The following is a 13,905-nucleotide window of genomic DNA, read 5'->3' as shown; positions in this document are numbered from 1 at the left end:
TGACTCGTAATTTCCTACTTCTAAATTCTGAAAAAACAGAGTTTCTAATTATTGGACAAAAAACGTCCTCACGTAATAACCTAGAATACTGTCTAACACTTGATGGCTGCTCTGTTAAGTCTTCGTCGTCGGTTAGGAACCTGGGTGTGCTCTTTGATACCAATCTTTCATTTGAAAGTCACGTGTCTAGTATCTGTAAAACTGCATTTTTCCATCTTAAAAATATATCTAAATTACGTCATATGCTCTCATTGACAAATGCGGAACAATTAGTTCATGCGTTCATGACCTCAAGGCTAGATTATTGTAATGCCCTACTGGGTGGTTGCCCTGCACGCTTAATAAACAAACTACAGCTGGTTCAAAACGCAGCAGCTCGAGTTCTTACCAGAACCAGGAAGTATGACCATATTAGCCCAGTTCTGTCAAAACTGCATTGGCTCCCTATTAAACATCGCATAAATTTTAAAATATTGCTGATCACTTACAAAGCACTAAATGGTTTAGCTCCACAGTACTTGAGCGAGCTCTTAACGCATTATAGTCCGTCACGTCTATTGCGATCTCAAAATTCTGGCCAGTTACTAATACCTAGAATATCAAAATCGACTGCTGGTGGTAGGTCTTTTTCCTATTTAGCACCAAAACTCTGGAACAGTCTTCCTACCATTGTCCGGGAAGCAGACACACTCTGTCAGTTCAAAGACAGATTAAAGACACATCTCTTTGACCTAGCTTTCACATAATACATTATAGACTTCTATAATTTAATGTTAGGCTGCATAGATTAGGTCAGCCGGAACCAGGAACACTTCCCATAAATCCTGATGTACTCGTTACATCATGAGAAGAATGGCATCTACGCTAATTTTAGTGTCTGTGTTTATCCCGAGGTTTTCCCGCAGCCTGCCGGATCCAGGCCGTATCCAGATCTGACGAAGGACCTTCGCCTGGACCGATGACAACGCAGTGCTGAAGTGCCAACTAGTCTCTCCCTATGGAGGATCCCTCTACCACTATACAGATAAGGCGTTGTCGGGAAAATTCGTTTCGCGTTCCTACCCCAAAGCAACAAAATAAAATAAAATTCTTTATCAAAATTTATAAGGAAAGACAAGTACTTTGTTTAGGCTTGGCTTGTAGGGAATTCCAAACCTGCATATATTAATACGCACATAACTATAGAACCCATTCTAAATGTGCATGTGAACGCCATCAGCGTTTCTCACAGGTTCGCGTTTAAAGTCTGTGTAGAGAGAATGGTGTCGTCTTAGCGGCCCCTAATTTAATAACAAATGATCGTTGCGACGGAAGCAAATCAATCAAAACTAACTTTAGATGGAAAATAACTTAACTCTGCTATAAAGCCAAAACAATCTCTGTTACCTTAAATTATACGCTTATCTCTGTAAAGCTGCTTTGAAACAATCTACATTGTTAAAAGCGCTATATAAATGAAGATGACTTGAATTGACTTGACTTGACTTGACTTGACTTTTGAATTTGTGCCAGTTCGGGAGTGGCAATTGCTTGAATCGTGGGTTCATTATTATTCTTAACGGAAAAAACAACAACAAAACAGTACAATGCTTACAATCGCTTAAATAGGCGTAAGTGATGCTACCGGTGTTGCGGCTGGATAACGGCTATCGCAGCAAGCCTACCTTCAACGTATTTCGCCATGTTAAATGCTGTGAACTGTGGTGTTTCCCTAAACGTCAGAAAAAGAGGCTGCATCCGAAAATGCATTTTTCCCTGCTATATAGTAGGCGAAAAAGAGCTCAGAGGCCTGGCCCACCCTATCAGGAGCTTGGCTCGCCCCACACCGATTTTAAAATTGGTGTGATTTTGTGGGAGAACCCTACCGCTTGGCACTTGATATAAAAATTGTGCTTGTTATTTAGAAACTAGAAAGCAGAATTAGAACATGTGACCACGGAATTGCGTGAAATAAAGTCACAATTGTGAGATATAAAGTCAGAATTGCGAGATATAAAGTCGGAATTGCGTGTTATAAAGTCACAGTTGCGTGATATAAAGCCGGAATTGCGTGTTATAAAGTCACAATTGCATGAGATAAAGTCGAAATTGCGTGATATAAAGTCGCAATTGTAGTTTTGTTTGCTGATGCTAAGAATGAAAATTAGACAAAACACTTTATTATGCTTTACCAGTGAAGACAACGAGCGAATTGGAACACGTATGGCCAAAGAAGCAGAAAAGGTATGGATCCAGAAGACAGAAAGATCGAAATGGACTAAAAACGAGGGAAAACATTACAGAAAGGAGGAATTATATGATGACGGAGAAATCCTGAGTGACGCTTCTTCGTGCAGACGCGGAGTCGCTTCTTTTGTGTTGGACAAGTAAGAGAATAAATTGTGTATATATATTGTGTAGAGTAGACAGCTCTCTAAAAGTCACAAGTATAAGTCTACCATGCCTATAACTCACCATGCCACCATTGTGGTTTCAAACTGAGTGCACTTTTAAGCTGTCAGCCTTATTATCTGCATTGTAATGCCCAGAACATTCTGGCTGGCGACCGCCCTGAATAGCCCATTATGCTTATTAGTGATTTTTGTCCAAGTGTTCAATCTACCTTCAAACTTCAAAACCTTTTGAGGCAGTCTTCATTTTGTTGACACTTTCCTTCGCTAGTTGTCATTCTACACCTGTAAAGTTTAGCATGGAATATTCCATCACACTGTAGAGAATAAGTTACCCCAAACAGACTGTTTATTTCCAAGTGTGTTTGGTGGGACGCTTTGCACAGATCGTTTGACATCTAGAGGAAAGATCTGATGAAAACTAGTGTAAACTGCTGTCTGCAGCTCAACCTAACTGTAATATACAGTTATATACAAATCAGCAGTACAGTATGTGCAATACTCTCAGTTCTAGACTAACCTCATTATCTTCAAGCAGAGAAGCGGCAATGCTCTCCAGTGGGGAGCTTTAATAAGATCACCTTCAGAATGTTGACGGATGTCATGTACCAACACCAGCGCAAATGTTTTCATTTGATCGTTTTAGAGCATGAAAATGATTTTCATACCAAATGTAATGTCAGAAATCATTCACACCGCCACCGATGCAGTGGAACGCATGACATTTGGAGGGAAGTAAATGACTTTAATGTTGAATTTCTAATCGTTATAAACAAAGCACATAAAGGCTGACGCTAATTAGAGCTGTCGAGCAGCTTCATTAGCAGAAATCCACACATCTAATGTTGCCGTACTTCCCCTCCCACTAGGTTTATTTATAGGCGATGTCAATAAACCCCATTTACAAACCCAGCTTTGTCTCCCAGGCTCCCTTGGAGAGCCCCACTGCTTCATTTCCTTAAGCTAAAAATATTCCCTGCTAAATCACTCATCTTAATGCAAAAATATGCAGCTCATTGGTGATGGGAGCGTGTTTCGTTTTTGCACTTCATTCTGTGAAATGAGGAAAACTCTTTCGAGAAAATGACTAGCTGTGCAGGCCATTTAGTCTGACTTTGGGCTCCTGCAATGCAGTGCAATATCTCTGTGCCTCAGGCTTGACCAATCAGGGTGAAGAGCTGCTTATGTCACATCACCTGGTTTTCATTAATACGCAGACAATAGCTGCTGATGCTGATGGCACCCACAGGACAAATACGACATCAACGGTGATGTGAGTAGCAGACAGATGGGAACAATAGAACATGCTCTGGCTAACGGTTTGGGAGGGATCCAAAATAGGAGGGAAAGACGAGCGTTCAATCTGAGCGTGTAAACAGGCCGCCGTGTGTGTTGGTCATCCATCACTTAAAAGGACGCTCGTCGCAGTACAGACTTCATGGATGAAAATCAAAATGGCCCGGGAAGGAAAGCTGGAAAAATATGCACGTGCTTAATGCAGCTGCCGCGTGAAACCGCAACAAGAAGGTCTCGTTCATTTTCATTTGCTGGCGGAGCTGTGAAAACAAAGCAATCCGTCAGATAGGGAAGTGAGGCTGTAATATGGGCTGTTTGGCAGGCCTCGTCTCATTGGCCGGCATTATTGCAGCAGCACTATTTTTGTTTGTTGCCTCAGTCAATAAAAATAGCTTGGCCAGACAATACATGTCTGTTTCATGCAGCTGTCGACATCAACAACAACTCCTTTTGTTATTTTTGTGCAGGCATAAAATATATAATCTCTGGAGAATGAGTTTTGTAACCAGTCCAGTGGTCTTCCTTGCTCTTCAGAATGTGAAAATATTCACACATTGACTTTTGGGCATTAATGAAGCTTTTAGTGTTTGCTTATTTATTGATTGCAGAATATTAGTTTTATCGGTAAGGTCTGAAAGTCTTTTTTAAATACTCGCTGTAAATAGTTTATCCTAAATTAGCTAGTAATACATGGGGACTACTATAATTGTGCTGGAATGAATGCATGGAAAAGAAGATATGCACCTGTGCTCAGACCATAACTCATACATTAAAATATAATAAAAATTAGATAAATGATGGATGGATGGATGGATGGATGGATGGATGGATGGATGGATGGATGGATGGATGGATGGATGGATGGATGGATGGATGGATGGATGGATGGATGGATGGATAGATAGATAGATAGATAGATAGATAGATAGATAGATAGATAGAGAGCTCTGCTGCAGTGCAGTATATTCACTCTTCTGAAACAGCACTCATCAGCATACCATGAATGACATACTTCTTGATAATAAGAGGTTTTGATTCAGAGGAGCAAACTTTAAAAACCGCTTGAGAGCTCAACTGCGCCTAAATCATTTTCCAAGGAAATGTCAGTTTGATCTGATCCAGGAAGTCTAAATATACTTCAGGAGGTATTACTGTCTCTTCTCGTTTATTTGTTGTCTGTATGGTTCCGATTTCTCCTCCATCCGCCGCGTGTGCACTTGAAAATAACTCTGAATTTTCAATCGCCATTTCTGAGTGCGATTAAAAGGCCTCGGCTTAGAACTTGAAAATTGACCTCTGCTTCTTTCACTGTGAGCTTATCAACATTTCATTGCAGTTAGTCTCTTTCGTTCTCTCTACTGAGAGAATGCAGATGTTCTGCTCACTGAGCTTTTATTATTACGTTCAGAGCAGTAATAACTGGTGCAAGCCTGTTCCTAGAACTGATTTAATTGCTCAATTCGTGATCTTGACTGGTTGAGGTGGTAATTTTCTATCACTTTTGTCAATGCCCCTGAACACATTGCTGCTTTGATGTTAGGGTACATTGTACATGTTTTTATACTGTATTACGTACATGGAAATGCAAGTCTAGGAGTTCCACTTAAAAATAAAAGGTAGCACTTTATTTTACAGCCCTGTTCCGCATGTACATACTATGTACTTATTATAGTAAATGCAATAACTGGGTAATGATTTGGTATTAACCCTGAACCTATCCCTAAACATAACCTTAACCCATGTAGTTACCTCATTTTACCCAGTATTTTCTTAGGTAAGTACATGTAAGTGTGCGTACTGTAAAATAAAGTGCAACTATAAAATGAATAAAAGTAATACAAATCTATAGTAAAAATGAAAATAACTTTTCAAATCAACCACATTTTTTTATTTTATTTAGTTTGTTTAAAGGTATAGCGGAGGATTTTCTTTTTACGGGTGGATCATCAAGACTATTGGTCCTCCTAAGTGTCAATCATTCTGGTGATATGTTTACGTAAGGCCGTCGTACGTGCTCGTGCACACGATTCACACGATGGCGTGCGCTCAAAACACAGGTTGGGCTTCCCACTGATGCCTCAGTCACGAAGTTTCTACTTGACAGGTAAAGTTTGGCATGCTATTTGGAGAAATCCATTTAAAATCACTGCTAGTAAAAGTTAATGTAAGCTATGATTAGCTCGTGCATACGTTTAATAGGCGTTCCCTCTCGGGAGCAGGTAGAGTGTTGCGCATGTGCATTTTTTCAAAAAGTGGAGAGGGCGGTTCTTTTCTAAAATTCGGGAAAATCCTCCGCTATACCTTTAAAATACTAATGGAACTATAACATTTTGAATTGCATTTTAAAAACAAGCACTGGCCAATTGCCTTCCTTAACCCATTTGATTATCGCTTTTTTTTTTTTTTTGCGAAGCTTTTGTTTATCAATTTGTCTGTCATGTTAAAAATGCTATTGGACATGGGGGAGCAGCCCAGAATTTTCAACGAACTTTCAGACATCACCGCTTTTTGCAGCAATGCCTTTTTTGGTTCCACTAGGGGTTGCACGGACTAGTCGACTTATGACGATAAGCTTGAGGTTGACTAGTCGCTGATCTATTGATATTTTAGTGATATTGGCCTAACAACATGGCCACCTTTGCAGAAGACCTTCAGACTGTTCTGACTTAATGTGCTATATCTTTTCTAACTGATTGGACTTGCGAATTATGAACAAAACTCCCACAGATTTACATTATTGCTTCCATAAGTTAAAATGACAGATAAATGCATACTCCGAGAGCGCTCCACAAGTTATGTTTGTTTATACCATCTGGATCTGGTATGTTTTTAATAAGTAACTAGATAAGGCCATGTGAGTGTGTGCAGTTTACGTTGTAGAACAAAACGTCCAAGTATCGGATTCGTCAAGTTATGTTTTCCACAGACCTTATTTTACTCATAAACTGAGAAAAACACCCTTATAAAAACCCATAGGAAAATCTTGAGGGAACCGCTGGCGAATTACTCTTCCGGGTTTTGACGTCATCCCAGCAGCACTTTATATAGAACCTTTATTTTTAAGAGCGCAGTGTACATGAAGTGTTGTAAATCCAACTTTGTGACTTTATATCTCACAGTTTTACAACATATTTATTGTTTGTTTGAATTACACATTGCAATGCAACTAAAGGGGTTCTCTAAAAATGCAGGTGCTTTAGCTCTTGCTTCACTATGATCCTTGATCCTTAAGCATTATTTATTCATTACTCTAACAACCTCAAATAATGCCAGTGCTGCACAAGCAACAATGCACATGGCTTAGATGGTCTCAGATGCACCACTATGTTGCTAGCAGCATCTCAGTGGCTGATGTAAATAGCAAATAGATCAAATTAAACACACACAGAGCAGCATTCTCCTCCCCTCTCATTCATTATTCACAGCTTGTTATATTCTGGGTGATTAGGGAAGTTCTGCTCCACATTCATGGCAGATAGTTCAGTTGTTTATCCCAGACATGAATCAAAAAACATGTCAGACACAACACAACCAAGCAGTTTTGACACATTCGAAGACGCTGCCGGGAACGGGGTTGGGCAAAATCCAGAGTTTAAGGACTGGCTCCCCTTCAGTTCAAGAGGGTGAATTTAAATTGGCCACACCTCAAAAGATGATAAACTTGAATGACATTTATGGAATTTCAGTCGTCGAAATAAGCAAAATTCTTAAATGTTCCTGTTTTCAATTCTGCATTCAGTACTAAACTGGCTAGTAAAGACAGTCTGGAAGGAGCTTTTTCAAGTAAATACATCAGATGCCACTCCACATGTAGAGTCTTACTTCCTCTCCAAGTACAACTGCTTTAGATTTTGCATAAAAAGTTTTTTAATTGATTTAAAAAAAAAACAACATAATTTACATAAGCAGACCATTAACAACAGTGCATCAAGACACAAAGAGCATGTTACATACATCGTCGACACGACATGGATGGCCTGAAACACAGCAAACTGTCCAAAGAGCGTCAGCTGTGCAACTGTTGTCTATCAGCTCCAGCACTTTGGCCATGTATTAAATCATTTTTCAGAGCAGAAATCCTCTTCACACATACTCTGGCTTTGAAGGGCGCAGAGGGCCGCAATCACACATCTGTGTCCCATATTCAACATTCCGTATTTTTAACCGAGAGGCGCGATATTCCTGGATGTCTCCCAGCCTTCAGGGACGACGCCACTGATAGATATGTTACGCAATCGGCACAGAAGTCTGGAAGGAGCTTTTTCAAGTAAATACATCAGATGCTACTCCACATGTAGAGTCTTACTTCCTCTCGAGAGTCTGCAAGAAACAGCGACAGACATCTGACTGATTTGAGGCGGTATACGGGAGTGTAGAGCCTGTTGTTTGTCTGTGAGGCTCTGGCCCTTCTTACTGAACCTGGATCAGTCCTTCAGAAGTCCAGCAGCCTCAGTGTGAGTATATTATGTGGCTTTGCGAGTCACGCCGACTTGAGAGCCTCAAACCCGCAGAACTTCCAGCGCTTCTCCAACGTCGCTCCAACACCACTGAACTCCTGCTTGAACATGTTGGGCAGCCGGACCATTAATCTTTCAAGTTCACTGGCCGAGATCTGAAGAATGGAGACATGAGCAAAGCAAAGTGACACTTAGTTGAACGTTTAGTGCATAAACTGACACAGAATCGCCCATTGTTCCCTCGCCTATGCTTGCTTAGAAATTAATCAAACGCACTAATGTGTTTGTCAGTATATTTGTCATTTGCTTCCTGCAAACAGTTAGTCATACTGTGCTGCTAATTTTTTAGACAGAGATTATAAACATTTTTATTCAGTTTATAATGCTGCTTTTTTCTGTACTCTTAAAGTAAATGACAATTTAGATTGGGATAAGATAAGATTTAAACTAAGATCAGCTAATCTCATATTAAAGACTCCATGAAATGGCTTACTGATGAAATGGCTTCCTTTTCTTTCAATTAAAGGTCTCAAAAACTTTGGTCAATAGAATTTACTTCACAGACTGGCCTAGTAATATGCATGCTAATAACCAAATCGTTAATAGTGAGAATCGAAGCCTAAACTAAAGTGGTACCTATTATATTATTACAGACGAATGGGTAATTTATTTATTTTTTTTTTGTCTGGAACTACTCAATATGATTTACAGGACAACTTAATGCTTAAATATATTATGCAATTGAATAATAACATATACAGTACTGTTTTAATAGTATATTATAATAGGAACTTTTTATTATTTTGGGGCTTTTATAAAGACAGTGAGAGAGTAGACAGGAAGAAATAGGAAGAGCAGTGGGATTAAAGAAAATGTCACAAATGTGATTCAAATTCAGGTTTGAAATCTGCATTATGTTGTAGACGGGTCAAGCTCCACCAGGCTACCTGGGTGCAAATAGCTGAATTCAGACACATCCTCTAATATGTCATGGGGTATAAGAGATAAGGAACACATTGCTCATATAATATATTGACTCAAATGAGATTGTTTCTAATCTTTTGTTGATCCTGCATGCACACACATTGGCATAATGTGTAAATGAATTAAAATTATAGTTCACCCAAAAATGAAAACTGTCAGAATTTAAACACCCTCAAGATGTTCCAAACCCACAAGACTTCAGTTATTTTAGAAAAAATGTTTTTTTTTTTTTAAATAGAACCTGAAGAGATACAGTCGCTTTATATGATAAACAGTTTTAATTTAGGCTTTTATTTACATTTAAACAATGCTGAACACACATATAGAGCACATCACAAATGGTAAATGGAAGCTCAACTGTGCTTGCTTGATGTGCGAGAACCAATGAGGTTTGTTCAAGTGTGTGACATATGTGAGCTTCTGTGTTTACAGTATGTTATGCGCTATGTAGCCTATGTGTGTTTATATGTGAATAAAAGCCTAAATTAAAGGGGCTATATGCTTTTTTCTGAAATTTAAACTCGCGACTGACACCTGTGGCCAAAAACCGGAACTGCTCTTCCTTTCTGCTCGCTCTCGTACGTGCACACTTCACAAGTCATCCGCTGCAAAGAAGTCAACATTATGTTTACAGAGGTAAGAACAGTCAAATACATATATTGTTTGAGAAACTAAGTTTGTTTGCTGACTAGTGGTGGTGGCAGAGTGATCTGAAACGTTTAACATGAACGTTGCTTGACGTCACATCCGGAGACAGCGCGCGAAAAATCCGACCCGACAGAAAATAGGAAAAATAGGATACAGGCTTATAGGTGCACCCACTGTGAGCTGACAAGGTGTCAGTATGCTCATCAGGAGATGTTTGAGTCATACATGGTCAAATAAAAAGGCTATTGTTACGTTTATTTTGGGGAAAAAGTTGCATATAGCCCCTTTAAGTCTGTTCACCATATAAAGCGATCATATCGCTTCACAATACTTTTGTTACATCGCTTGATTTATATGGATTTGTTTTGCAACACCATTATTGACCTTTTGGAGTTTTGGTTACCTGGAGTTTCAATGAAAGGACAGAAACCACTAAGGTTTCATAAAAAATGTGTGTTTTGAAGATTTATGTGTTTGGAACAGTATGAGAGTAAATTGAATTTTTTTGGGTGAACTAATTAACACAAATAATCACCTTTGTATCAAGTCTCTGGATGTACGACCACAGATATTCAATGTTGGCTCCAAATGGGTGGACATGGAGGAAGGTTGAAATGATTCCTGTGTAGAGAGACAGACAACAGAACAAGCTTGTGAATGAACATATGTTGTCTCTGACTAGTAGGTAAGACAAGAGACCCGTAGCCGCATGGTCATAAATATGCCGCCTGAAGCAGAATCCCCCGTTCCTCCCCCACTTAAGCTGATTACTTTAGAGAGGTCCTGCAAAAGGTAAAGCACCGATGCAGAGGCACAGCATATAATGCCTTGCCTGAAAGGCCCGAGCCAATATTTATTTCCTTGATTTATATGCCGTAACGCCGCCAATTACGAATGAATCTCATTCAATTCCCTCCGCAAGACCTACTTTCACAGAGCCACACTTGGGGAGGGAAGGGGAGTCTCAAGATGTCCGTTTCGATTTTAAAATTCAATGCAGAACAGCTGAGCCGGCACCATACGTCTCTGTTCTGCTACAGTGCGCCGTGCTTACCGAGATAAACATCTCTGTTTTCGCATGCTCGTGCGAGAAATCTAACCAAACAAACTCATTTGAATGGCCTAACAGCGGAAGCTTATACAAAATTATGTTTACAGTGCAAGCTAATCCAATGACTGCATTAGACATCCTCTTCAGAGCTAACAGTCTAGTACTAAAGCGCCTGGAGATCTAAACAATTTGTTTTCTTCAGCCCGTCCCTTCACTTTGTTCTGCTCAAATGAGTCTGGGTTTTCTGCCGTTCTGGCTCAGGGCCTCAGAGCCTGGCTGACGTTCCCTACTCCATCAATGCAGTATATGTGTCCTCTTTGCGAGCGGCGGTGTTGTGTAGCCATTAGATAGAGCGAAGGCTGTGTGGTCTTCTCTGGGCTAGAGCCAATGAAGCAACTGGCAAAAAGAAGAACAGCTCCCCTGAGCTCCTCCTACGGATCATCTTCCAAAAACATGACAGAGAGACTGAGGTGTTTCTGGAGTGTCCGGCCTCTCATCCCTCACCTTTTCTTAGTCATTGTTATCGTATCGGTTCAAACATGGGTCGAACAGCCTTGCATTTCAACTGCTTGGCTGCTCCTGCACCTGCTCGCCCTCCTGTGCTTTTAAGCTAGGACTCAATCCTCCAAGCCCATCTGGTATTCAAGGCCCTCAGCACACAGCTCAAGATGTTTTATAGATCAAAACGGCATGAAGTGGAGTTGGAATAATTACCGAGCAAGAGAGCCTCTTTCTCTGATCTCAAAGGACCCCAAATGACCGTCTCGTTATTCTTCTCTCGATGTTGGTAGAGTGCTGCCGTGCCATTGACTCCCTGTACACACACACATACAAAGAAAATAAAAAACCTTTTTAATATTTATAATATATATCTTTATCTCATGCAGTGTAACCTCCACAAAGCAGATAAAAGAGTGATGGGATCATGCAAACTGTTGAGTTGGTCGGTTTGTCTGCTAATCTTTACTGAAAATGCACTGCATTCTGCTGTGTTTAGAGAAATCAATACCTATTGACATTTAGAGGCTCTTCTTCCAAGATTCTGCCCAAGATGGCTGGCCGTTAAGTCACATAGAGGTTGAATAAAAATGATAGCAAACGTCCTTGAACAGTGCATTTTTGGACACCCTCAGGGACAAACTGTAAATGGAGGCAGCAGTGCATATCGCATGTGTCTAAAGCCATATACTGTATGACCTATGGAAAATTCCAGTTCAGTAACTTTTCAAAGAAAACTTCACAATATGTACATGTATGTCCTCAGAGAGAACATTGCTTTATTTCCAGAAAGTGCATCACTCCAGTGGGATTATAGAGCACTTCCATGCCTTTTTCAGAGCATGGGGGTTGCAGACCCAAGTCAAAAATTAACCAAGCAGACCTACAGTTTCTTTGTTATCAAACTACATTTTTAAAACGTGGGTTCAGATTGTTTTCACAAGTAAATAATTCAAAACGGAATTCAGAGACTGATTGACTTAGCGAAGTCATATTTATGAGTGGATAACTCTAGAATTCTAGATGCACACAAGTTGTGAAGTTGGAATGGGCATGTAGATTTGAATTAAGGTGGAAACACTGATCTATGATATAGATAACAAATATCATATATCTGTTTACTTCACATTTAGGTGTGATACCATGTGTAAATACGTGATAGAGATTATAATATTTTTTTACCTTTTTGAATTCATATGCATGTTTTGATATGGAACAGCTGTGCTGACCCACACATTTGGTCTCCAAAGATCAGATACACTCATGGTTGTTATCCATGTTAATATAATGTCTTTATCTCATTGCTAGGAATCGATTGGGATATCGGTTGGTTCTTTGGATTGCTCAGCCGTAATAACATTGTCTGTTACAAAGTTGACAAGACCACTTTTTGGTGTGAATGTGATTGCTGTATTCATATACTGTATATTAACTTGACCTGAACTAAGGGAGAAAGAAAACATACCAGCTTCTGAATCAAACGCTCCAAACGAATGGGGTGTGAAAACGCCCTTGAAGTGACAGAAATGCAACTGAATAATTAGTGTATCTAGTATGAAGTGTTTTTTAATGAAAAGAAAAAAAGATATTCTGGATGTGAAACTGGATGTGAAGGAAAGACTCCAAAACTCCTTCTTCAATTGCAAACTTATTCTGATTTATTCATTCAAATTTAGTGTTTTTCTTTGGATATAATATTACGCCTTACTAAAACATTAATTTCTGACACTGTATCTGACACTCTCGGCAGAACTGTGCTGAAAAGCAGAGGGAGGCCTTTCACTCACTGAACACACAGATCAGTAGGCTAAAATTAACTCCTGCCAGAGAACTCATGGTGTGAAGAGAAATAAAGGGATGCCGCAATGTTAGCGCTTCACATGCCTTTTTTTTTTAAGTGTCTGGTATTGCAGACTAACTTCACTGGTGACCATCAGAAGGACGCTGGGTGACTTACTTTTTCAAGGCCTTCAGAGTTGTGGTTCATCAAGTCTACTGATTCCATGGCATTCAACAGCTGTCAAGAAAAAAAAGAAATACTTATTTTCAGACCCAATAATGTTTTGAAATCCAGCTGTGAAAGAGCTTTGCAGACAGCAACTATGTTTCCATCCAAAGTTGCGAATTTAACTTATGCTCAAAATGTAAATATTGCATAAAACTTTGCGAATAAAGTATCCAGTTCCATCCAGTGAGTCGAAGAGAACAAAATCATCACTTCTTGATAAACTGCCACTAAATATCACTAAGAAGTAGCAGAAGCCACTGTATATGCAGTCATGGAACGCAGTCATGTAAGACAGTTCTTGGAGGAACACCTTTGACAAAAGACTTTGTTCAGGCATTTCAGAATGGCCAAAACAGCATTTAAAACGCTGTGCAATGAGATCGGTCCACTGGTTTGTCCAGTTATGCTGTCCCATTGCACAGTCACATGACTTTTTTGATGAGCATCGAGGAATTATTTCAGTAAAGGTGTTTGTGAATGTCGTCTTATCGGATCTTTTTTTTTTTTAGACTCAAATGATCGCATATATTTTTCATGTGCATTTTTAGAATCTATGTGCATCTTGGCGTTTCC

The 13,905-nt window shown here is 39.6% G+C and overlaps 1 protein-coding gene across 3 annotated transcripts in view; it reads right to left on the bottom strand.

The window, feature by feature from the left end:
* Positions 1 to 6,124: 6,124 nt before the first annotated feature.
* The window catches only part of enox1 (ecto-NOX disulfide-thiol exchanger 1), a 456,290-nt gene continuing 448,509 nt past the window's right edge, over positions 6,125 to 13,905 (bottom strand). For all 3 annotated transcript variants that reach the window (XM_079880874.1, XM_079880873.1, XM_079880875.1), the window contains exons 12-15: positions 13,282 to 13,341; positions 11,541 to 11,640; positions 10,311 to 10,396; positions 6,125 to 8,298 (exon numbers count right to left, since the gene is read on the bottom strand). In XM_079880874.1, the coding sequence (XP_079737000.1) occupies positions 8,167 to 8,298; positions 10,311 to 10,396; positions 11,541 to 11,640; positions 13,282 to 13,341 (378 nt within the window). In that variant the 3' untranslated portion in view covers positions 6,125 to 8,166. The remainder of the gene's footprint in view (positions 8,299 to 10,310; positions 10,397 to 11,540; positions 11,641 to 13,281; positions 13,342 to 13,905) is intronic.

The sequence above is a fragment of the Squalius cephalus genome (assembly GCF_949319135.1).
Source record: "Squalius cephalus genome assembly, chromosome: 9".
Classification (NCBI taxonomy): domain Eukaryota; kingdom Metazoa; phylum Chordata; class Actinopteri; order Cypriniformes; family Leuciscidae; genus Squalius; species Squalius cephalus.
This window is presented reverse-complemented; position numbering and strand designations above follow the sequence as displayed.